The sequence below is a fragment of the Suillus discolor genome (genome assembly GCF_016758755.1).
Source record: "Suillus discolor strain FC423 chromosome Unknown F5147scaffold_21, whole genome shotgun sequence".
In the NCBI taxonomy this organism is placed as follows: domain Eukaryota; kingdom Fungi; phylum Basidiomycota; class Agaricomycetes; order Boletales; family Suillaceae; genus Suillus; species Suillus discolor.
The window spans coordinates 517376-544293 of record NW_024541268.1 but is presented as its reverse complement, the minus strand read 5'-3'; the positions used below and the strand labels follow the sequence as shown (position 1 = coordinate 544293).

Below are 26918 nucleotides of genomic sequence, written 5' to 3'. Positions count from 1 at the left end.
CCCTTTGTATGTTCCTTCTTGAGTTAGACTATATTCATTTTCCGTACCTCAGTTCATTTCCGCCTTTATTTTCCTATGTTCTCATTTCCGTCTTCATTTACTATTTTCCAATAGACTAGTGTTTGACTTTTCTATACGCTCCATCCACAGCCTCGCATAGCTTTGGACTGCGCTGACTGATTCTCCGTTATGTCCTCCATAGTATATAAACCCTGTAGAAACTCCTGTATTTCCTTAGTCTGAATATTACACATATTAGTCCTCGCACTAGATCTCACACTAAGTCCTCATACTAGTTCTAGTCCTCCGACTTAGTCAATATCCATCTCAAGCCTAGGGAGGAATTCCCTAGGCCGGAGCTCCGCTCCTCCACTCCTCTGCTCCTCTGATCCTACACTCCTCTGAGTTTCTGGAAGTTCCTCCGGAACTTTCCTGCACCTCTCCGGACCTATTCTGCTTCGGACTTTGTCCCTGCAGCCTTTCCTCTGTCTCCATTCTACTCAGGATTCATCCTGAGTAGCCATTACACATATCTGTACCAGGACGAAACCTCATAGTAATTTCCAGAAGTTCCTCCAGAACTTTCCCGCACCTCTCCGGAAGTTTCTCGCACTCATCCAGATCCGGACTTTCCCGCGCTCCTTCGGAAGTCCTATGGACTTCCTTGGACTTCCTCCGGATGTCATCTGCAATTAAGGGCACATACTCGGGTAAGGGGCGCAGTGCACGAGCTGAAACCAAGCCCTTCGGAATCAGTCCTACCCTTTGTGCACGGTCTTAACACTATTGCAGCAAAGTAGTCTTTAAGTTGGCTGGTTTGTACTTTGAAATAATATCTAGACAATGAAAAATACATGCTTATATTCTTCTACTTACAAGTAGAAGCAGAATGCTTTGTATTTTAATACAAGTATAGTCTATTACAGCAAGCTGTAGGAGGCTAGAAATACCAAGCTTATAATCTTAACCTTTGATACAAAAAGAAATTAAAAATGATGATATGTACCATAGCTTTTACCCCAAATATGGATAGATCCAACATTTGATCAATAGTGATATATGTTTAGGCAGATGTATGAACTTATAGTCAATAACTAGATGCTAGAGTATGTAGGTTAAGATGGAAAAAAAGTTTATATTGTTTTATTACTGATATTACTGTCATAGTATCTTTCTAAGAAATAAAGATAAAACAGGAGTATTATCTAAAAGAACTATATGACATAACCTATTGTAAAAATATCTATAATATTCTACTATAATCTACATGGATGACATAGATTTCATGATCTATTACACTAAATCATAGTATAACTTTGTTCTGTCTACTATCTGATCTATTATTGCTAATATATTATACAGTCTGCATCATAATCATACTTATCCATCTCCTTCAGAATGAAGCTACTATCTTTGATTTCTTCTCTGTAATTTCTAAACCTTTGCAGATAGAGCAGATTGAATGAATCAAATATTTTTAAATTATCTTACAGAGACCTTGTACCTCAACAAGTATATATAGGTCTTGAAAGACCATTACTCTTTTCACTTTGGAAGAAGCATGAAACTTGTCTTAGAGGTCAACATAACTCTACTAAAATATATATTTTATCTATCTTATTTTATAGCATCTTATACTAGCTTCATGTATACTAGCTTCCTTTACTGTATGAGTTATGAGCCTTAAGCTCTAGTTAGCTTAAACAATATATGAAGTAATAAGGTTTTGCATTCATTTGATAAATCAAGCATTAATATAAGTTTATAAAGTTTCCATTATGAATAATGAGAAAATTCAATTATGGTAATAAGTTATCAACTTGTATTAGTAGAAGAAGATCTATGAAACTGTTGTGGCAGTAAAACTAATTCTCTTAATATTGCTAAGTTCACCAGAATAATGCCTAGATAGTTTCTGAAATGCTTATATTAGCAAAGATCATTAGTATAAAAGAATATATAAAGAAGAATATATAAACTAAGCTAATTATCAGCTGAAAACTTTTGCAATAACTCAAAGTTTCCACTTTGGAGTAATATAATAAAGTTATAGATTACCATAATATAATGCTCATACCTAGGTGAATAGCAACAGCTACTATAGTAAGTGATATTTTTTTTTCAGTGTCTTTCACTTACATACTTTTTCAATAAAATGTGCTATTAGTTACAAGGATAAAATATGCCTGTTAAGGTCTAAAGATAGCCTATATTTTAATAGAAACATCTTCTTTAATAATTAATATGAGATCCAGCAGATAGTAGAGCTGATTTATAATGGTCCAATTCATAAGTAAGAGTTAAAGATATAGTTTTTAAAATTTATCTTAAAAATATGATAATTGATTCAAGTATTATTCTTATATTTGTGGTACTGAATGTCCTTGTATCAGGTCCTACAGATAAATCAGGAAAAATCTAGGTTTTCTGATGTATGAAAATTGGAAACAGTAGTACAAATGCACTTTATAACATCATGGGAGAGTGAAGGTGATCTGACAAGTGAAACAGATGAGTGGGAATACTGTTTAGCATTGGGATATGTTAATGATGAAGAGAGTGAGGAAGAAGAATTAAAAATGTACCTGGTATACAGAACCTCAAAGGACAGAACACAGAAGTGGAATGAAATATTCAATGGTGTCTATCTGTTGAAAGGACAAGACACATGAGAGGAAATCAAAAAAGAGCAGTATTAGCATCATGAATTAAGGAGAGAAAGAGGATATGGACCTGGAATAAAAGTATCTCCTGCACAAGTGCCAAACCCTAAGACTCCTGTAGCTCTGATGATCAAACATTCAGCATTGAACAGAGTACCAATTCCTGAGCCTCAGGAATTCAAGCTAGCTGACCCTAAGTGAGTATTAGAATCAGTAAGAATCCCCTAGGGAAGAAAGAAGAGACCTTACCTGCAAAACCAATGGAAAATATAGAAAGAGAAAGAAAAAAAATAAAGGATACACTAGAGGGAGAGTAACTTTCAGGGACAGAATGGCTTCAATGCAGGTGGCTGCCAAAAGGGCCTGGTACGACATGTAGGACAACAATGTCATCATGGAGGATGAGGTGCTACAAAAATCAAAAGTCAGAGGACCAGAGAGAAAGACACAAGAGAAAGGAAAAGATATACCAAAGTAAAAAGACCTAAGTCATAAGGCAACAGATCATGTGATTGATACCCGATCAGGAATCTGAAGATCAGAAATTGCTGATGGACCCGATGCCAAATCAGTATTAAACCAATTTCTAGATATACTAGTTGCACTTACTGTGGGAGAAATATTAGACATGTCAAAGGAGTTATCAGGCCTATTGGCTGAATCAATTAAGCCCAGAACAATAGTAAGAAAAGACACTCACCTAGTATACAATCTGAGTGAAGGGAATGAGAGAATGGCTGAAGGTTTTTGAGTTATGGGAAGTTCCAAAGCAAGGGAAAAAGAAGTATTAATAGAATTAGTGATCAAAATCCACAGGAATAGTCTCAAAGCAGTAATAGATACCAGAAGTCAGCTAAATATAGTATCTGAACATATATATGAGAAATTTATCAAACTTCTGATCAACTGGAACAAGACCCTAGTATTACATGATGCAAACAGTGGGAGAGGCCACCTAAAAAGACTTGTATCTCAGATACCTGTTAATATTGGTGCTATACTTAAAACAGCTAAAATTTATGTAGGGGACTCAGTCTCATTTGATATTTTATTGGGACAGTCATGGCAAATACATGATGTAGTATCTATACATGAATGACCTACAGGTACTTGGCTAGAATTTGGAAATAGTCCTATAAATGATTAGATATCTGAAGTGTTAGTGGTGCCTTCCAAAAATGAAAAGAACTGGGAGACCAGTGTGAAAAGCTAGAAATTTCTGTTATCAATACTTCGCAGCAAATGATACCTAAAAATAGTACTTACATCATACCAGATGTATTAGAAGTGGCACCAAAATGTGCAAGTGTTTTGAATAACTTGCAGGGAAATATAGCATGTCAACCTCACTCAGCAGTATACAGTAGTAGTATTGAATTAAGTCAATATACCATACAATCTATTATGGAAAATTTAAGGGTTGGTATAATAATAAAAATATAAAAGCAAGTCAAGAAATAGGGGAACTCACAGAAATCAAGTCAATCATGCCCCCCATACATTCTATCACACTCTTCCAGCCAAATCCAGCCATAACTGACTATGCTGGCCCTACAGTAAAGCAGTTAATGAATAATTCAGTGCACCATGCCTTCCAGCACACTGCCAATATCCAGCACACTCATTTGGTAAATGGAAACCATGAGGTAGACTATTTAGTTCTTAATGGATCTCAGTTTGCTAATCTTCAAGGCAAGGCTAGGAACATTGTGGACTTCATGCCAAATATAGTAGTACATGTGCACTTTGCTGTGCAAGATATAATTTCCCAATGCAGAAATATATTAATACCTGCATTTGAATTTCCTATTGATGTAAGGCAGATTTTCTCCCCAATTCCCCTTGCCTTTGCCCGATGTCTTATAACTGGCCCATTTTTGGAGACTTACAGTGCAAACATCAAGAACCATATGCGCCAGTCATCTGTTCCCCTCCCTGCTGTCGACTTCAACAACTTCACTTATATGTCCCCTGACAATATATTTCATATGTCCAGATTATCGGACCTGGTGCAGATTTCATTTCCTGAATCTGCTGAATGCACTGATATTCAACTACTACCTCTCATCAAGAACTCGTTGGGTGAGTTAATCCCACCGCTAACTTATGACCTCAAGATGCCAGAGCATACCACCTCCAACTTTACCAACTTTCACGATGAAACCCTGTCCCACCAGACTTTAGAGAGAGATACAGAAGAGAAGGATGTATTGACAACAGACCACTATGAAAATAGAAGGAAAAGTGCATCAGGTGAGCACACCCTCCCTACACCACCTAAGGTATGTCTACATACATACTATCTGCTGCCCACTGCCTAACAACTCTCTCACCCAGATACCTGCCAATGCTTCCACTTCTTTGGAAGATGCCCTCTTTCACCAAGCCCTGGTTGTGAAGACCTGGCTTATTGCCCTTACAAACAGCTCCACAGTGTTCGGTTGTGACAGATGCAATAAGTATGGTGCAGACGATAAATCATCTAATGGTAGGCTTATCGACATGAGCAAGCTTTTCTTGTCCTGTGCTGATGACGAGGAGAGTACCATGCCCACTCCCATTGCTAACTGTCCTAACCTGCGCATTGCCCAAATGCACTTTGTGCATATCTAGAAACTTGCTGAAGACATCATGGTGTCCTGCATGATATGGGAATCATGCAGAACACATATATGACATATTATCCCACATATTTATAGTCTGTTAGCCTTATCCTCAGACTACACAAAAATATACTCTGAGTATAGACTCAAGTGCAACAGAAAGCTTTGTGTATTCTAATCACACAAAAGTACAGTGTTTTGAAGAAAAGTTAAATATGATGGAGAAATCATATATTGACATAGTCCAAGTAATAGGCGCATAAAAGCTCAGGTTATTACCTAACTTTTGGCTTATTTACTTTGACTACAAATAACCAAGGAGAAAAGTTAAAACCTTACAAAAACCCTATCACAAAAGTCCATGTTTTGTTTTGTTTTATGATTATTCCTACTTTATTTTCTCTATGTTTTTCTTTTGTTTCTTTACCTATATATTTCATTGACATCCCAGATGCCTCATAAAATGTACCTACAGGGTATGATGTCATATGGCTCCACAGATAGTTCTGGCCTATTCTGTTGATTTCTCTGATATCACCCATGATATCATAGTGATGTCATTGGATGCTAGAATGTTCTGCTCCACCTAGCTTTACTTGGCTCCACTTTTGCTCCACATTGCTCTGCAATGAGGTCATTTATGATGCAATTCTGATGTCATTTCTTTTTTCAATTTTATTTCTTGGTACTATACAGTTTCTCCCATCTCACATGTAAAAGGAAAGCCAATCTCCACCCAAAAATACAAGAATTCATTTTCCTGTCAAATATCTGAAGGAAATCCCCCCTCACATTCTTCCACTTTCTCTGACAGACACTCTTGTGTTAGCCAGAAAGTGCAGACCAAGTAACTAGACTTGCTCTAAGATTATTTTACTCTTTTCTTGACTATACCTACACTGTCTAGTGTGCATCTGATATATGTTTCAGAGGACTAGGAGTATCAAGTCAAGCCATTTTATCTGTGCCTGCAGATTCCTTTGTTGGATTATCTGCATACATATTTCTAGTTGTATAACTCATAGTTGTACGTATCCATTGTATTATTTTAGTTGTATAACACATGGTTGGTTATACACTATCATCCTATTATTTTGGATACATTCTTTGTACTTTACTTCAAGGGAGTCCAAACCAGCATCTTTGATTTGTATCGCATGGTTATACAAATCTTTCTATTTCCCATCAACAAGTCCTTTCACATTAAGGTGGGGGAAATTCCAGCAATATCTGCTACAACCAATTTCAACCAGTTGCACAACAGTATGCACATCACTTCACTTATCTGTCTAGTCAACAAAAAGACTAGAGAAACTTATTCGTATCAAGCATTTTCCATCTAGCCATAGGAAAGGCTAGATATTCCTCTACAAAGTCTACATTATCTGTCTTACCAGATAAAGTTGTATTTCTCTTGTAGAACATCTACTATTCTAGGTAGAATCACACCACCGGGCTGTATAAGCAGATAACCTCCCATGAATGACATGTTATCTACCATGAAAGAAGAAAAGTTGTAGACCACAAACTTGAGGTTGTTTGGCAGCATCTAGTCTTATCAAAAGTGTAATTGTGGTATCATTGTCTTTTGACTACTTTTATATAAGACACCTCAAGTCAGAAGACAACAGATACATGGACCTGTAAGTTTATCCCCCAGCTTATTCTGTCTCTCATCTTTACCTGGATAACTGATGTGCTTGAGGAACTAGACAACAATGGCCTTTTCAACTGGCTTGCACCATCTCCCTTCGACCTTTGCTACTGCAAACTAACCTATGAACTCCTCCCTTTTTATGGCCACTTTGATAAACTATCTATCCAATGTCTTACTGCCCTGGCAAAGTTTCTCGCTGGTACCATGGCTTCATAGTAGGTTCAGGAGCTCGGGCTAGAGAAAGCCACTTTCCACACTACCCATCTCAGCGCCATCTATCACTATGACACATCAACTTACAACCTTCACATTCCTTGAGGCAAGTCATGCCTCCACTCCAGAATACTCACAGGAACAGATCCTCCTCATTGTTGTCGATGGAGTCCAATGCATTCCGGCCAGTGTGAATCACACCACATTTTTCCATCAGCTCTGCCCATCAGCTAAGTCTTTTATGACTAGGATAAGTCTTCTCAACACTGGCACGAATGTGCCATCGCACGAAGTGTGTCGAGGGTATCTTACAGGTAGACATAAGTCTACAGGTCTCTCCGTCTTCCTTGGTAAGGACAACAGGCCTTGTCGAGGGGAAGGGCTAGTGAGAATACAGCTAAGGCGCAGGGAGCAACTTAGAAGTGCAGTCAAGGTTTTCAAGGAAGCGAGTTGATTGGACAAGCTAAAGACCTAGTTCTGGGGATCTACCTAGTAGATTAAAGTAAAGAACTAATACAATAATCTGTCTACTTATATATGTCAATATACAAGGGTTCAAGCTCAGTCTGTATCTCTGGATCTCTGGTATCAGAGATAACGGTACATGAGGTCAACCATGAGGATCAGATAAGACACATGAGGCTTAACCTCTGATCAAGCATGAGGCGCCAAGGGTGCTCCGGATCTTCATGAGGTGACATGAGCAAACATGCGCCGGTCTAGGTGTACATGAGGTGTATAGCCTCAGACGATCAGGTACAAGGCCTTCTAGGCCAGGGGCGGTGTCACAGTGGTCCAGACCGCTGTCGTTCTAAGTTCTAGTGGTGTTCCGCCATGTTGGGAGTCTAGCAGAGCAGGGGCTCCTGTAGATGTTGCAGATGACTGTAACAAAGTCCCTTTTCATGTATGAAGAGATTGTATTTTTGTGATTGGCTGTAGGTCTTTTCTGCTTTTTCAGGTACTTCACACTTGCAGACAACGACAGAATAAATACTCTCATTTTTCCCTTTTCATTTGTTACAATGTTGTGACTTTCATGTTTTTTCTGTATACATACATATATATGATGAGTTTGAATTTTGAATGTCCTGATTTAATGTCCTACTTATATCACATGATCATTCTTGTTTTTAGCTTCTGTGTAATTCTGACGTATGAAATCATATTTTTTGGTAGAAGTTTCATTTGGTACCTGATGTCAACCCCTATATAAATGTATGTAATGAATCTAAAATTGATGAGCACTTCATCATTTCCATCTATATATCATAGGTGTGAAAGTTCTCCATGTAGAAGTTGATGCCAAGTACTTCAAAGGGATGCTAAATAAGCCTGACCTTCAATCAAATGCAGCCATTAATTGGTGGATTCAAGGAATACTTTTATTTGATTTCACACTCATTCATGTACCTGCCACCAAATTCAAAGGACCAGATGCATTATCAAGAAGAGGTTTAGAAGAAAGAGAAAGTATTGACTTGCAGGATGATTTATGGTTAGATAAGTTGGCACTATATAGTGGAATTTTCCAAGCTTGTTTCCAAGCCACAGTATCACCACAACGAAAAGCAATATCTCTTCCTATAGTATTTATGGGAACCAGTTTTCAGGAATAGAACCTAAAGGATGTTTACAAATTTCTGACTACCCTAGAGACACCGTCATTCAAAAGTATTTCAGCAAAGAAAAGGTTTCTGAAGAAAGTTGTCAAGTTCTTTGTACAGAATGGAAGAATGTATAAGAGAATGCAGGCTAGACCACCCCTATTGGTAATCTTTGATCTGGAAAAGTGTGCAACTATTCTGAATCAGGCACATAAAGAACTTGGACATAGAGGAGAAGCTGCAACATGGGAGACAATTCAGTTTAGGTTCTCCTGGCCCTACTTATTTTCAGATGTACAGCATCATGTACAATCATGTCACCCCTATCAGATATGAAGCACCACAAAAATGCACATTCCTATCACAGTATCTACCCCAGTTTCTCCTCTCGTCGTCCTCCGTTAGTCTTAGGATCGACTCCTATAGACTTCTCACCTCCACCTCTACCTCTGGTAGTCCTCCGCTGTTTCTTTTCTAGTTTGGACATCGTCTGGTGTAGAGACTGACATCTCTGTGGCCTCATAGAGAGCTAATTCTACAACGCCCTAAACACCTTCCAAACACAGTGCGACCCATATCCCATTTCAGCGCACTTGGCGCTTCGTCGGCCGCTCGCGCATTCAGGTGCTTCGGTCGCGCATCGGTGTATGTATCCTTGGTTCCGTTGCTCGTCCTCCATCCATCCATTCCATGTCCGTTTGGTTCGTCAGTGCGTATTCCTATCTTAATTCTCATGTATTCTGACATATCTCCGGCACTTGCGCACATATTCCGTATGTTTCGTCACGGACCCTTACTTACATATCATCATGTACTCGCTTCACTTTCTGGCTCGCTTTAGCGCTTGACAGCGCTTAACGATACTTAGAATATATATACTCATGCCTCAATGTATAATGATATCTTCTTCTTCCCGCACATCATTGGACTCTAAGTCTAAATCTCTGTCATATCCGCCGACCGACGCTAAGCGCCAGAACTCACATGAGCGCCAATCCGCATATTCTTATACACGAACATCGTCTTACTTGTTTCCCGACTTACTTAAGAGTTGCTGCGCTCCACCACCTGCACGTGCGCTTCGCTCTCACTCAGCGCGCGCCATCGCACTTGTCGCTCAGTAGCACTCCATAGCACTTTCGCTTATTGCGCTTCACTCATCGTCGCGCGCCCCACCAGGCTTATCCGACAGCCCGGTTCAGTGTTTCCCTCCACTATTATATATAGAGGAACCTTCTCAGTAGCAATCCCCTTGGGCTGACATTAGATTCGCGCACAGAGGACCATCTGAGTATATCTCATACCACCCACTTTCTATCATTCTACATTCCTCACCTACACCAGATTAGTCTTATCCCTCGTTCCTGAACGTCCGCCAGAATTCCCGCACATCGGACATCGGACTCCGGACTCGTCCGACAACCTTCGGACATTGTTCAACAGCCTTCGGAAGTTAGGGGCACGTACTCGGGTAAGGGGCGCAGTGCACAAACTGAAGCCAAGCCCTTTGGATTAGACCCTTGAGCACGTTCTTAACAGTATATTCAAACTCACACCTTACCGAGTATACTTACAACTATATTCATGGCACCGACAACCACTCAGACCAACCTCTGCGTGGCGGGCTTAGTAACCGCCCGATGTGACTCTACTCCCATAGTTGATGCATTCACTAGCTTCTCACAGTGTTGCGCTAGTGCACAGGGCGCTGCATCCAGCATCTCTCAACTCATGAATTGTCCACACCCAGAAACCCCAACTCGCACACCGGCCGGATTTCTACCGGAAAACAAAGATACTCCGGGCAGAGATCCGCTGGATGATGGGGGAGGTGACCCGGTGTGTGTGAGGAATGATAGCTAGATGAGAAGGGGTGAAAGGGGGAGAAAGGGTGAAGTGGGGTAAAACTCAAATAGACCTCTGGACACGAGTATAGTTTTGGCCCAAGGGGATTGCTACTGAGAACGATTCCTCTAAGTAAAATATGGAGGGGAAACTTAGAAACTGGTAAGAGTAACTGAGAATGGAAGAGCGTGCGACATTGCGCTTGACGCGATGCGACCGAGCCGCCAAAGGTGCGATACGATGTGCGACCGAGCCGCCGAAAGTTTGACGGAGCACGAAGATGCGGAGAAAAGCCGATGGTTTATATGAACGCACATCTAGCGGATATGCGAAGGAGATGTGATGCGACAATAAAGGGGGAGGAGAGTTCTGACAATAGATGCAATGAGCGATGTGTGAATGATAGCGCGACTGTTAATACAGCGTGCGATGTAGTCGGCCAAAGGTTTTTAGACTTAGAGTCTAAGTGTTGCATGCAAACGGATGATAATTTCGATAGCGGGAAAAGAAGAGATACATGAAAGTTCCTAAGTCTAAAGTATATATGGTAGTGTGCGTAGCGCTGTTCGGAACCGAGAAGATAACGGTAATACATATTAAGGGTCTATAATGCAAGTAACGAAACATACACGATATCACCTTCGGGAATATAATCAGTCTAATGCGAATGAGATAAAATACACACCAATGGACAAGCGGAGGACATGGATAGGATGGGGGAAGGACATGCGATGGAACCGACGAAAAGCGGATGCGAACTGAAGTGCGCGTGTGAGCCGCGGCCGTCGGCCGACGATAGGAGGGATGCGCGCCGTGGTAGTGATAGCGCATGCTGCGCTAGAACCTGAGGGACACTGCAAAAATAGCCTCTATGAGGCTACAAGGACTATGAGTCCTACACCGGACAATGAACCTCCAGAAGACCTGACTGACGATGAAAACAAAGGTCTCAGTCCACAAGACCTGGTCTTCCTCCGCCTTTCTCAGGCAATCAATAACCTGGTGCATAACAACCGCCAGTCCGCCATCCCTGACGACTCTAAAATCAAAGTCCAAGAACTGGACACCTTCAATGGCACTGAGCCCCGGAAGCTCCGGGTGTTCTTTGTCCAATGTGAGCTTAACTTCCAAGCTAAGCCACAGTCTTTCCACACCAGCCGCACCAAGGTCAACTTCATGCAGTCATACCTCAAGGGCATGGCTCTTGAATGGTTTGAGCCGGACCTCCTTTCGGATGATCTCACAGATCGTCCAGACTGGATGGATGACTACTCCGAGTTCATGTTAGAACTCCAAACTAACTTCGGACCTCATGACCCGGTCAGAGATGCGGAAATGCAGCTGGAACAGCTCTATATGCGCGACAGACAGCGCATCAACAAGTATGTTGTAGAGTTCCAACGGCTAGCTTCCCAAGTCCGAGGTTGGGGCGACAGAGCTTTGCACCGTCAGTTCTACAATGGACTTCCGGCTTGCATCAAAGACGAAATCAGTTGTCAAGGAAAACCCACCACTCTTTCCCAATACAAAACTCTCGCCCAGACTATCGACGCTCGATACTGGGAACGCAAGGGAGAAGTCTCCCGCGAAACCAAACCCTCCGCATCCACCCCTCCTGCTAAGCAGTCAGCTTCCACCTCCAACCGGAAAGAATACTCCGGCGGAAAATCCGGAAACACTTCGGCTTCCTCCTCCGCCAAACTTCCGGACTTGATGTCCAAGCTCGGAAAAGATGGTAAACTCACCTCCAAGGAGCGCCAGAGGTGCATGGAAAAGAAGCTCTGCCTCTTCTGCGGCGGACCCGGTCATACTGCCCGGGACTGCCTAAAGTCCACTTCCTGTGCAGCCAAAGGTCGTGCCAGCACAGTGACTCCGGAAGCCAAACCGTAGGTCTCGGAAGAGACAAAAAATTAGTCCACAACCCTCTTGACTCCGCGTGGGATGAGGGTTGTGTTGACTCAACCCTTGCAATGGAGCTATGCCTCAATGCTATTTCCTTTTCCGATCCGAACTCTCTAGTACCATATGTTTCCATTTCTACTTTTCCCAATATCTCTCCATTCCCGGCTCTTGTAGATTGTGGTTCCTCTCATTGTTTTATAGAAAGCAAACTAATCCGAGAAAATAACATTCCGACCTATGCAATCCCTCCGCTTCTGCTCCATCTGTTTCATGGTACTTCTAATGCCACTATTACTGAGGCAGTAGATTTACCGATCTGTTTTCCGACTGGTGTGGTTACCTCCGAAACATTTTATGTTACTCCGTTGGACTCATCCTGTTCCATCGTTCTAGGATATAGCTGGCTCACCCAACACAATCTGTTGATTGACTGGGTAAAGGGCAGCATTGATTTCCGTCTGATTCCTCATGGAGTGCCTTCACCCCCTCCGACCTCATTTCCGCCAGCTCCAGTGGAAACCCCTTCCACAACTCTGCCGAGTCCCTCTGCTAATAGCGCTGTTCCCAATATTTCCCTAATCAATGCAGTTGCCTTTTGCTGGGCCTGCAAATTAGAGGGATCGGTCCAGTTCAGTATTTTCATCCGACCCACCGGTGTCAATCTCTGCTCCGCTACACTCTCCTCCGAACCTCTGAACCTATCTGGAATCCCTTCGGAATATCACGAGTATGCAGATGTCTTTGATAAGGGCAAAGCCAGACAGCTCCCTCCCCATCGTCCCTATGATCTTAAGATCGATTTGGAAGAAGGAGCAGCTCTGCCCCTTGGCACCATTTATTCCCTTTCTCCGGTTGAGCTTGCAGCTCTTCGCAAATTCCTAGATGAGAATATTGTGACCGGACTTCTCCGTTCCTCATCCTCTCCACACGGAGCCCCTGTCCTGTTCGTCAAAAAGAAGGACGGCTCCCTACGTCTCTGTGTAGATTTCCGAGGCCTCAATAAAATCACAAAGAAAGACCGCTACCCGCTTCCCCTCATTTCCAACCTCCTCGATTCTCCGAGCCGCGCTAAAGTTTACACTAAAATCGACCTCCGGTCCGCTTACCATCTAGTCCAGATGGCGGAAGGAGACAAGTGGAAAACTGCTTTCCAAATGCACTACGGCTCGTATGAATGGTTGGTTATGCCCGAGGGTCTCACCAATGCTCCAGCGGCTTTCCAGTGTTTTGTCAATACCATCTTCACCGATATGCTTGACATATGTGTTATTGTGTACCTCGACGACATCCTCATTTATTCCGCAGACCTTGCATCCCATAAACAACACGTCCTTGAAGTCCTCCGACACCTCCGGAAGCATCGGCTATATGCTAAACCGGAAAAGTGCGAATTCCATTCCGACTCGGTTGAATACCTCAGTTACCTCCTATCTCCAGCCGGCCTTACCATGTCCTCCGACAAAGTCCAGACTATCTGTGACTGGCCGGAACCCTGGAAGGTTAAGGATATTCAATTGTTCCTCAGATTCGCCAATTTCTATCGTCGCTTCATCTTTAACTACTCAGATATCGTAGTTCTGCTTACACGGCTCACTTGCAAGGATGCTCCCTGGAATTTCTCCGAGGATTGCTGGAAATCTTTTGAAACTCTCAAGAAAGCCTTCACTACCGCTCCGGTGCTTATGCACTGGATGCCGGATGTTCCTATCATCATTGAGACGGACACTTTTGACTATGCTATCGCCGGGATACTTTCTATAGTATGTCTGGATCAGGAGCTCAGCCCGGTTGCCTTTTACTCCCGAACCCTTTCGGCTCTGGAACTCAACTATGACACTCATGATAAGGAACTTTTAGCCATCTACGAAGCTTTCCGGTCCTGGCGACACTACCTTGAAGGCTCTGCCAAGCCAATAGATGTCGTCACGGACCACAAAAACCTTGAGTACTTCGCTACCACAAAACTCCTCACCCACCGACAGGCCCGCTGGTCGGAATACCTACATCAGTTTAACCTCGTTATCCGATTCTGACCTGGAAAACTCGGAGCAAAGCCCGACTGCCTGACTAGACATTGGGACGTTGTAGCACTCGAGCTCGTGCTAGGCTCGTATTCACTGATTTCCCGATACATGTTCAATGCCCGTCACTTTCTAAATGTAACCTGCACAACCCGACGCAAACCCGACACTTTGACAAGCAGACCCGACATTTTGGCCGCATCGGACCCGATATTTTCCCGTGCTCGTGCCCTATCCGTGTCCTGTCCCATCTTGCTAGCCCCACTAGGTGAGTAGTTGATTATTTCACACATTACTCACGTCGTAGCAAGCACTATTACATGTTTTCCCATCATCCGCAGCGCCTCATGTTAGTTTACATGTACTTCGGACCCAAAATCGTCGGCCACTACTTTCGCCTATAGGGTTCCGGATTTCTACGTACTTATATATATATTGGACTGACTACGAGTATTTTCATTATCCAAGTAGTAGGGAGCCGTTCCCCAATACTTAGTGGTCAAACCCAATATTTCATAGTTCTTAGTTGACATTGTGAATATTACCGCTCTTTCTATCCAAAATACCCGTTGTTATCATATATCCGCATACCGCTCGCTTTCCCGACGTTCGCTATCGCCCTTTCTGCTAACCCGCTAAACCCGCACCCAAAACCCGCTAACCCGAAACCTGAAAACGTCGGACCTGATGCTTTGGCATCGGACATCGTAGATATACCTTCGGACTTTGTTTCCCGCGCTCGGACTTTTGACCGTTTTATCATTTCACTAACTACAGACCAATCCAATAGCTAACCCCTCGGGTTGAACGCACTTGTCTTGCAAGTATAAGCAGACTAGGCTGTGCACGACCACAACATTTTTATATTGCTGGCTACTTACTTTGTGTAGTGCCCAGCAATTGTTGTATCTCTACAATGTCTACCCCAAAGAGGGGGATAAGGACTACGCTCAAGTTAATCCACACAACCTCCGGCCGATATTTACCACAGAACAGCTCGCTTCGTCCCTCCGGGCATCACACCTAGCAATTCCGGTGCTCCAGGCAGCTGTACTAATGGATGTCGAGCAACTTCATAAGGACATTCTGTCCGCCCTCCCCCATGACCCTATCGCTTCCAGTCATCTTCCGGATCCGTCAGACCCGAGATGGACAGTGGATGAAAGTGGTTTCCTCCATTGTGACAACCGTATATACATTCCAGAATCCAATGACCTCCATCTCCAAGTACTCCGGAATACACACGACCACCCCCTATCCGGACATTTCGGTCAGAACCGGATTCTGGAAATCATCCGTCAGGAATATACTTGGTCCGGAATCCGCACATATGTCAAGGACTATGTCAAGTCTTGTACAACCTGCGCCCGAGCCAAAGTTCCGAGACACAAACCATATGGACTGTTGAAACAACTCCCCATCCCCGAAAAGCCGTGGAATTCTATATCCATGGACTTCATCGAACAACTCCCCGATTCCTCCGGCTTCACCACCATCCTGGTAGTCATAGATCGACTATCCAAGCAATCCATATTCATCCCAACCTACGACACCATCACCTCTCCAGACCTCACCCGGTTATTTCTTCTCCACATGTTTTCCAAGCACGGAGTCCTGTCCCATGTCACTTCCGATCGCAGTACAGAATTTGTTTCTCACTTCTTCCGGTCACTCGGAAAAGCACTTGACATGATCCTCCACTTCACTTCCGGATATCATCCGGAAGGCGACGGACAAACCGAGTGAGCTAACCAAACCCTAGAACAATACCTCCAGATCTACTGCAACTATCAGCAGGATAATTGGTTGGAACTGTTACCCTTGGCCGAGTTTGCTTACAACAATGCTCCGAGTGCTACCACCGGAGTTTTACCATTCTTCGCCAATAAGGGTTATCACCCGAACATTTCCATACATCCGGAGCGTGATCTCTCCTCCGCCTGTGCCCGGGATTATGCTATAGATCTGGATGAGCTTCATCAATTCCTCTGAGAAGAAATGTCCCATGCCCAAGAACGATATCAGGGACCCACAGATGCTAGACGGAAACCCGCTCTGGACTTCAAAGTCGGAGATCAAGTCTTCATCAAAGCAAAATATTTCCGCTCGACCTGACCATCAAAAAAGCTCTCGGAAAAGAATCTTGGACCATTCAACATCATCACTTGTCCCGGCACCCACTCCTTCACCATCCATCTTCTGGACGCTATGTGATCCGTCCACCCTGTATTCCATGTCTCTCAACTAGAACCCGCAACTCCGAACACCATTCCCAATTGTATCCAACCTCCTCCACCTCCGGTACTAGTTGACGGAGAACCGGAATATGAAATTTCCAAAATCCTGGACTCCAAGATCGACCGCCAGAGACGTCAATGCCAACTACTGTACTTAGTACATTGGGCCGGATATGAGGGAACGGACGAAGAAACTTCCTGGATACTTGCCACTGAACTCGGAAATGCACCAGAACTTCTATCGGATTTCCATTCAGCATATCCAGACAAGCCGGGACCAACTTCTAGCAATGAGTAAGAAATGACATGCATATATGTACATTAGGGGCGTCCAGATTTCTGGACTCCGGATCCCATAACTTAGGGGTCCATTTCCACATCTCCGCCGGATCCGCCAGCCTCCTTTTCTGCCCCCTCAGCATTTTCCTCCTCCGGAGTTCCCTCCACATTCATCCAGAATCTGCCCCTCAGACCCTCTAAGAAAAGGTTCTGGAACTCCCTCTGCTCCTCCATGAACCAGACCATGGTTTCACTCACCCGGTCCATCGCAGCCCTACTTCCTTCCACTGCTGCAACACCTCTCTCCATCAGCCCGTTGGTCCGGGCCAGTTCCGCCACAATGTTGTTGGCGGCTGCGACCCAGGCCTGGTCATCATACTCTGTCCAGTCTTGATCCTCCCCAATGACCGTCCGGGGATTGGAAACTATTTCCACGTCTTTGTCGATGTCCTCCGGACTCCGCTGACATCTCTTGCCCTTGCCCTTGGGGGATGGAGATCCTTCTGGACGTGCGCGTTTCTTGCCTTTGCCTTTGCCGGCCAGTGCTTTGACAGGCGTATTTCCGCCGACGCACTTTTCCTTGGACGTGCGGCATTGATCACAGGTCCGGATCTTTCGGAAAAATCAATAAACCTCCGGATCCGGACAAAACAGAAACTCACTCTAGGTGTCTTAGACGCTACTGCCCAGGTGCAAGTCTTGCGCCTAAGGACGCACATCTCACACGCAACCTCCGGATCCGCCAGACCGGAGGACTACATCATAAACCTCCAGAAATCACAAAACACTGCATGTAAACTTACCTCCGACGCAGCATCCGCCATACGTTCACGCTTGTGTTCTACCAACCTCTTGCATGTCTCCTCAATATCTTTCCGCTTCTGTCCCTCCATACATTTCTGTTCCTCTTCCGCCCCCTTGTGCTTCCATTCCTCTTCCTCCGCCTCGAGTCTTGCCATTTCGGCCGCTATTTCTGCTTGTCTCTCTTGAAGGAGCTGCCGGGCGGATTTCTTGTTGCCGGAAGTGGAGTTAGACATGTTAAGCAGTAATAGGAGTTAGGGGGAAAGTTTTAGACGTCTCATGGGCGCCCCGGCCTACTTATATGTCCAGTTCTATTTTTACAAGCTCTGCCCATCATCTAGCATTCATCAAACTCCGGACCTGACTTCCAAATCAGAAGCCTCGTGGGCTCAGCCCTAAGAGGGGATACTGTCATATCCCACGTTCCGGACCCAGACCTATCACACACATCATTTCCGGATTTCTGGATCTGGCTGACTTCTATCTATCATCCGGATCCGACCTGTGTCTATCTTCCATGCCTTATCCCTTTGTATGTTCCTTCTCCAGTTAGACTATACTCCTTTTCTGTACCTCAGTTCATTTCTGCCTTTATTTTCCTATGTTCTCATTTCCGATAGACTAGTGTTTGACTTTTCTATACGCTCCATCCACAGCCTCGCATAGCTTCAGACTGCACTGACTGATTCTCCGTTAAGTTCTCAGTAGTATATAAACCCTGTAGAATCTTTGTACTTCCTCAGTTTGAATATTATCTTAGACTCTGCTCATTACCTCCTCCGTCCAACTTGAGTTTCTCCTCTCGTCATCCTCCGTTAGTCATAGGATTGACTCCTATAGACTTCTCACCTCTGCCTCTACCTCTGGTAGTCCTCCGCTGTTTCTTTCTAGTTCGGACATCATCCGGATTAGTCTTATCCCTCGTTCCCAAATGTCCGCCGGAATTCCCACGCATCGGACATCGGACTCTGGACTCGTCCGACAACCTTCGGACATTGTTCGACAGCCTTCGGAAGTTAGGGGCATGTACTTGGGTAAGGGGCGCAGCGCACGAGCTGAAGCCAAGCCCTTTGGATTAGACCCTTGAGCACGTTCTTAACACTAGCCCAAGTCGATGTGCCTTGAATCTCAAGGCTTCTGAAGAGGAGAAGTCTACTAGTCTCTTCAAGTATTTCCCAACTGTAACATGAGAGGATTATCTCAAGACCACTTGGGTTCCTTTCTCTTGGGAACTGGAGAACAATAAGCGAGATGCTGATAGGCTTCATGTTGAAGCATTTGAACGGGATTTCTGCCGGCGTGAAGGCAACAGGAAATGCAAACAGAGGCAGCACACACATGAAAAGGCCAAGAAGAGAATCTCAGAGATATGACTTGTCATCATCTATGAATCCAATGCACTCATGGCTTGACAACTAGGGTCATACCATAAATGATGTGCTCCATGATGTTGTTGTGCCTGTTATCATAAAGACAGATGTTGTGGAGGCATCTCGACCTTACCAGAAGATTCGAAGAGATGCAAGGGCATGTCAGTCTGCAGTTCAAGTTGGATGCAAGTGGAAGCATGAGGACACCCTTGCTGTTCATATCAATTGGCAGCATCCCTTACTATGGACCACCATTGTTGAGGCTGCTATTCATGTGGGGCATGCTATGTCCCCTTCAGAGATTGTGCAGGAGGTTCAGTGGATGGACTCATCACGATTTCACACTTTGACTTCCTAGGTTGTCAGTGCTTGGATTGACCGTTCAGATGACAAACCTGTATGGAATGCAGCAACACTTGCACGTGCCAAGAGACGAAGCCTCCCAATGTATCAAAACACCTGCAAAAATATTCTGTCTGATCATCCAGACATTGTCAAGCTCATTCTCAATGACCTTTGCTCTTTTCGCAGTGTTGGAGTTGCTTTAGACACACTTCGCTGCTGGGGCATTATCCTTGCATGGCTGCAGCATTCAATTCCCGAAATCTTCAAACATGTTGCAAAAGATGGCTTGCATTTCCACTGCACAGAGAATTGGGTCAAACAGTTCCTTGCAGACCATCTTAATTGGAGCTTCTGCAGAGCAACTCATGCTGCACAGAAACTTCCACCCAATGTTGAACAAGTGCTCCTTGACCAATTCCTCCATCTTGCTTTAACAATTCGTGATTGTGCAATTTTTGATGCCATATTTCTGGTTAATATTGACCAGACCAATATCATCTACCAGCCATCCAATACATCTATGTTTGAAGTTACTGGTTCTAAGCAAGTTGCAGTTCTTGGACAAGAAGAAAAAAGGGCATTCACCATCGTCAATGGCATCTGCACAAAGGGTCATGTCCTTCCACTGCAACTCATCTACGAAGGGAAATCATCATGTTCACTTCCATCAAAGTCTACGTCTACTCCACAGTACAAGAAAGCAATGCAGCTAAAATTCAAGATCTCGTACTCAAACACACACACATATTGGTCCACCTTTGACCTGATGTATGAGTATGTTACTGACATCTTGGTTCCCTACTGGAAGGAGCAAAAGAGGCTTCTTAGTGCTCTGGCCAACCAGGAGTGCAATTTACAGCTTAATGTATAGAGTGTGCACCGCTCAGTCTAATTCTGTACATGGCTGGATAAGACTTACGCATGGATCAAGTACTGGTTTGTTCCTGGTGGCTGTACTGGTGTTGGACAATCTTGTGATGTTGGCATACAATGTCCATTCAAGCTTGCCATCAAATGAGCACAGCACGCTGATATTGTCAATGAGTCTCTTGCTCTACTTGCAAATGACAATTCCAATTCACCTTCACTCATCCGACTCGATACCAAAATGGGTACACTTCGAGACTGCTCATTACAGTGGGTCATTGATGGATATCATGCAGTAAACAAGCCAGAGCTCATGACACAGGTTCGAGTGCAGATTTTTTTGTGATTGACTATGTCACTGACATTCTTTAAGGCATTCTTCATGTGCAAGGCTGGGAGGGATTTTAATCTTTCGTTTCCAAGTCTCACAAGCCTCAAAGTATTACAACTATTGAGCAAAGTTCAGAGGAGTGACCCTGCTGGGTAGGACAGAATTGCAACAGTGCAGTATAAGTTGAGAGCTATTGATGCTAAGGTGGTAACAGAGGATGACATCAGCAAACCACAAGTTTCATCACAGGTATCATAGGCTGTACAAGGTGCCACAAGGTGTCACAAGACACCACAGGTCTCACAAACTTCACAGACCTATATATGTAATAAATATCACACTATCAATGCTACTGATGTCTACAGATAATAACTAACATAAATATGTGAATGTTACCAAGTATTGTCTCTCTTGCTCACTATAATCTGACTAAGCCTGTATAGCTTGTACAGCTTGTACAATTTGTACAAGCTATACATGCTGTGCAGAGACTCACTGAAATTACTAATTTTCTGACCTTATTCTAGTCTCTATTATCCTTAGCCTATTATATGTTGTTCAACCTGTAATAATTGACAATATAGTTGAGGTAATCTTTATTGTACAAAATATAATGACTCTGAGTAAAATAGGACATACATCAGTTATTACTATTCAATTACAATTATATTAAGATACTATAGTGGAACTTATGTAGTAGTAAATAGAGTGGTAGTGTTGTGGGGTAATTGAATGGACTTGACTTAGTGAAATTTTCGCATTTTGTCATGTGACATTGCTTTGGTATATATTGCTATTATTGCTGTATTATATATATGGCCTGGTGGCTGAGTGGTAATAATGATGTGCTTATAATTGCTTCAGGTGTAGGTTCAATTCCTGCCAATTGCAAAATATAATGTGTGAAATGATCATGTGATGTAACATGTAATAAGTTGGAGTCACATTTCTTTTGGCATTTGTCCTTCAAAACCCACAAGCTGTACAAGGTGTACAAGGTATCTTGTACAGCCTGTATGCCTTGTCACAGGCCTGTGCAAGGCCCACTTAGCTGTAGGTTCTGTGAGTCTGTACAAACTTGTACAGGTACCCACTGGTTTGCTGATGGATGGTGATGAATCTCCCTTTGATGAAACTGACAGCGGTCTTGATGCCAGTGATGTGCCTCTGGACACATTAACTGACTATTTGGCTTTGGAGGGGTTACAGACCTCTCCCAATGGTTGCATGTTGAATGTCACCAATGGCAGTCTCAGTGTCTCTGCAACACAATCCAAAGTCTATGATATTGGAGAGGGTCATATTGATGGCGAACTTGGTAGCATTCCAAAGGTAGATTGTGCACACAGAAAGTGTAGACAGATTGCAAATATGATGTACACCGACTTTTGGTCTCATTGAGGCGCTGTATATGTTTTTTTATCAAATTTACTGCATGTCATGATTTAGCTTCAGTTACGAAAAATCAGTATGACGGTCACATTGAATAGCTTCAATTCATGGCGGCTTGTGATGCGTGACAAAGTTAGTGTTGTATCTCTACAGTATGTGTGGTCTAAAGTTGGCTGGCGGTCTTTCCCATGCAAAAATTATTTTGACCCCTGGACTGTGCTCAATACATTTCATTTTGGACCCTATACACTTGGGGAAAGACCACACAAACATGGCCAGACCACCTGAAAAGTACCCCTTAAGTGAAAACCTCTATATGTATGATACAACCTATTGTAACAGTGGTTAACCACCAATCCCCGACTCCACCCAGCTGTATCAGTACCCCCAGCACATGTCTCACCTCATCTCAACTACTCAGCTCAGAACTGCGGTCATATTGAAAGCAAACCATATACATTCAAACAACTAATTTATTAACATAAGGCACAACTGTCATCATGAAACAGCTGTGGAGTGCGAAGAACCAAACAAAGAGAACAAACTACTAAGTCCACAGATTTCTGACCATGAAAATCCATCAGCCTACATCACACATCAAAGGTAGAAGTGCGACAATGTAACACATAATCATCAAGATAAGTTCGAGCATCGAAGAAACAATTTTACAGGAAGTTAAGAGTCTGAAAAAAGTGGAAACAGGTGAAGTCAAATATTCCATGATGTTTGAAAAAGACTCACTTGAAGGTCGTCAATCTCTCAGTTGTTCAATCCTCAATGTCCATCATATGCTTCGGATCTTCCATACTTCCATACAAGTCATCCTCCTCCTCCTCCTCCTCATGAACCTCCTCACCTGCACTGTCAGCTGCATCATCCACGTGGACTGGTTTCTTGCTTGGCCCACTATCTCCTGCTTCGTCAATAGCTTTGCACTTTCCTTTACAAAGATCGGCAAAAGTGGTGGTGGTGATGGATGCATCAGGCAGTACCTGCATTGATTTCAACATGACCTGATAGATACATGAGCCATTCTTATTATCCATATGAGATCCTTTGTCTCCTTTGTTGAGAGGTCAGATATTCCATCTATGAAACTATTTAAGCAAACAAACGCGCCAGAACTTTCGACAGTCTTACAATTTGAGATATACCTCCACAGAGATGATATCGCCGGTGTGAAGTTTCTCCCCTTAATGTTCGGGCAAAATGATATTGCCTTGTCCATCACAGACATCTGGGGCCACAATCTTAGTATCACACAGATTGAACTGTGCAATAAATCCAGTGTAAAGGCCCAGGGGATCAGGCAAATCAGACAGGTGTTGATGACCTGCGCTGTTGTGAGCAAGCCAACAGTGGTAAATGATATGCATAACATCGCACCATTCATTTGAGTAGAACCCTCCCCATCATTGCCTGACCCCCCACCTGCCATTGCAGCAGCTCTAGCATTGGCTGTTCAGTGAGCAGAAGTGTTAGTGTGATCTCAGAACATAAAATATCACAACTCACAGGGACTATGCATCATGTCACTTTCTATGGGAAAGGAAGTGTTAATGTTTGGCAACTCGGAGGCAAGGTAGAACTGCAAAACCTACTTCCGATGTCCATCCTCTTCAAGCGAGGCACCGAGGCATGCGACGGATCAGGGATGTCTTCCAGCAAAGGGATTGACATCACGATGATAGTGAAACACTGATTCTCGCCATGGGGATATTGACACCAGAAAGGCACATCCTTGGGGTAAGCATTCTTATCGAGAACTAGTAAGAAATATAAGCAATCGGAAGTATGTATGTATGAAGCAGGGCAGTGCTTACATGCATTCCTAGCCTCCTCCACCTCACCAAATAGGACATTCAACATGTCAAGGGTGTTACCACTGCATTTGATGGCTTCCATTGGATACTTGTCAGTGGCCATGGCATCTAGAGGCCGAAGTTCAAACTGGGCCCACATCTTTTTCAATGCAGCAAGGTCAAGCTGCGACATAAGTTGTCAGAAATTCTGTGGCACGTGCCCAAGCAAAGTCACTTACACCAGTTCGAGGAAGATTGAAGTATGGACCTGTCCAATTATATTGACTATTGAGGTCCAGTGTTGCGGGAAATTTAAATGTGAAGACCTTACCCCCTGCATCGACCCAGTAGTCTGCATTATCGGACATAACATGCAGTGGACGAGGATTATTGCTGACAGGCACACTTGCCAAGATATTTGGTGTGGCTGCCCATGGGGCAGTCGACAACACATACAAAGACATTCACAAAGGAGTCTTTGGATGTTGAGGGTCCAATTGAATCTGGCTATCATGCTCAGTGTCATTGCTCATGATGGAACCTGGAGAAGAGGTAATACAAAGAATAAACAAACTGATGGTCAAGTGTTTGCTTTTATAGATGACACATCGCAGTGATCACCTTCAAAAACAGTCAAACAATGAATGACTGACATCAGTCACTGGAACCAGGCCCCAAGACATATGAAGGCATCCATCTATAGAGATTTGAAACTTGTTGTCAAAGCAGTGGGAATCAAGTGAACAAGGAAAAGACACAAACATTTCAAAGGGCAGCGTCACGAGACTGAAGACACAATTTGGCCGCATTAACATGTAGAACGGACGGCCAACATCACGAGAGAGAAGACAAAAATACTTGAACTGCGACCATCCAAACTCTGGATGCATGGCAGATCATTGAGACTGCCTGGAATGAGCACAGGAAAGCCATTGTTCAGTCTGCCGTCTTAATGCCAGAGATTGTCTTCGGCCACTATGTTCGCAGAGAAGTGGTAGTCTTGCAAATAAATAATGGCCTTCAACTGATAATGCAGACTGCCGCACTCACTCTTGAGAACTAAGGCACTGTTGATCTTGACATCGTTTCCTGCAGGCAAAGAGCTTCCAGAGTGATCTTGTTTGAAAAACAAGACAGGTGGAGCATATTCCAGTATCAATCTGTATCATGTTTGATCACTGCCATCACAAAGTCGAGCATCCTTGTGTCTTTGTCGCATCAGCATATATTTCATCCAATTATGGAGCCACTCTGTGAGACACACCTGTGCACCTGTAGAATTTGATGACAATGGCAGCTGACCAAACTGAGTTGAGAGATGAAGTCTTCGTGACATGCCAGGCAAAAGATCTGATGAAATGCTCCGGATACTTGCTGGAAACAGACACTCCAAGATTGCTGAAGCTGAGGCACCAACTTGACCATGCTGTGGAAAACATCTTGCATCACGACGTGTCAAGAGGTCTCAAAGAAGCTCTTGTCCAAGGTCAAATCTTTCCAGTGAAAAAACACTTTGTTCGCTGAGTAAAATGTCACTGTAAATGTCAATGAGGGCATCAGTGATGTCATCTAAGTGGAGCCAATTCGCTCTCAGATGATCTGGAGTTTCATGATAAAGATGGAACAAAACCAAGAAAACTGAATCATATGCACATGACCAGTTGGTCGCCAACCAACGACATCCGGCACTCAGATGTTTAGCTACCTGAGTATGTGATTGTGGTCCAATTGAAGGAAGTGCGAGATTGATTGGCTGTTTGTTGACAATGTCTTGTAAACTGTGCTGCACATTAACTTGAGACTGTCCAGTAGCATTTGAGGCCAAAATTTCTGGTGAGTCATGTTTGGCCTGCTTTGCTTTCATTCGTTGGTGTGAAACCTTGCACTGTGCTTTTCGCTTTGATGCCATTGCGGTTCCAGACTTCAATCGCTTCCTTGACCTTGTTTCCTCCTGAGAGATATCATTCTCAAGTCCCCACTTAGACCCATGTGCTTTGTTCTCTTTCTTGTCATCTTCAAACCTTGGTCTGAGTGCGCAACCCATGCACATATCAGCCTCTGCATCAGGCACGGAACCGTCTGACTTGTCAAATAACCAAATCTCACAAGGGTATTGTGCTCAAGTGCTTCAAACCGTTTGACTTCATTCATCAGTGACACCAGCAAGGGTTTGTTCAGCTCATCGAGAGTGACAGGACGAACAATACACAGACCTTCATGAGAGCATGCACGAGATGCTGCTACATATGCACCAAAACCACCTTCGTGCAAATTGACTAATACAGTGAGTGGGCAATGTCTTGCCTTGAGCTGAGTGTCCAGTCACTGCAAAGGCAGGTTGAATGGGCAGCTGGTAGCGCGTGATATGCAATTTATCTCCCAGACCATCATCACTTCTCAGTATCGTGGTGAAGGAACAACTGCTGGGCTGAATTGGAAACAATCTGTTACAAGTAACATTGGTCACGTGGCCCCCCTATCATTTTCCCTTCGTCCTCGCCCTCACCATCTACCGGCTCGTCCTCCTTTACCGACTTTCCATTGACCGGATCCTCGGGACCGTTCCCATCCCTCGCATCGTCCGCCTCTATGCACGTGCACACACGTTCCTCCCCTGATTCGACCACCAATGTGGTCCCGCACCTATGACTCGGTCTGACTCATGCCACCAATGTGGCTTTCCCTTTCTGTTCCTTCTGACTGCGGATTCCCACACGTTGTATTCTTACCGTTGGTCCGTTCCAACATTTCTCAGTCTCATTCCACATTCGACCATCCATCACTAATCCGGCTCTGTTGCCAACACACCTATACCATTCTCGTTTCCCCTTTACCCTTACCTACTGTGCGGTAGCCTTGCCCTTAACCCTCTCCACTTAGTATAAGTAGTCGGTCACCCTGTACTAGATTCTCTAACTTGAATCTACTCAATCTTCCCTGGAACATACTTCCCTCTGAACGCCCCTTTGGCTTCAGTCTCTAGTAT

The 26918-nt window shown here is 43.8% G+C and overlaps 3 protein-coding genes across 3 annotated transcripts; 2 read left to right on the top strand and 1 right to left on the bottom strand.

Moving 5' to 3' along the window:
* Positions 1-4150: 4150 nt before the first annotated feature.
* Positions 4151-5276, top strand: F5147DRAFT_797183 (uncharacterized protein; the record flags this gene model as incomplete). The annotated part of the gene is made up of 2 exons (XM_041443193.1): positions 4151-4945; positions 5001-5276. 2 exons carry the CDS (start codon positions 4151-4153, stop codon positions 5274-5276), a joined length of 1071 nt encoding a protein of 356 aa, XP_041294070.1.
* Positions 5277-8764: 3488 nt separating this feature from the next.
* F5147DRAFT_575143 (uncharacterized protein) lies at positions 8765-9076 on the top strand (the record flags this gene model as incomplete). Its single annotated transcript, XM_041431256.1, has 1 exon — positions 8765-9076. A coding segment is annotated over one exon (312 nt), but the record flags the coding sequence as incomplete, so codon positions are not given.
* Positions 9077-22897: 13821 nt separating this feature from the next.
* Positions 22898-24300, bottom strand: F5147DRAFT_652001 (uncharacterized protein; the record flags this gene model as incomplete). The annotated part of the gene is made up of 7 exons (XM_041433572.1): positions 22898-23122; positions 23366-23463; positions 23517-23588; positions 23646-23669; positions 23732-23896; positions 23954-24116; positions 24172-24300. The coding sequence occupies 7 exons, from the start codon at positions 24298-24300 to the stop codon at positions 22898-22900; spliced, it is 876 nt and encodes a 291-aa protein (XP_041294068.1).
* Positions 24301-26918: the final 2618 nt, after the last annotated feature.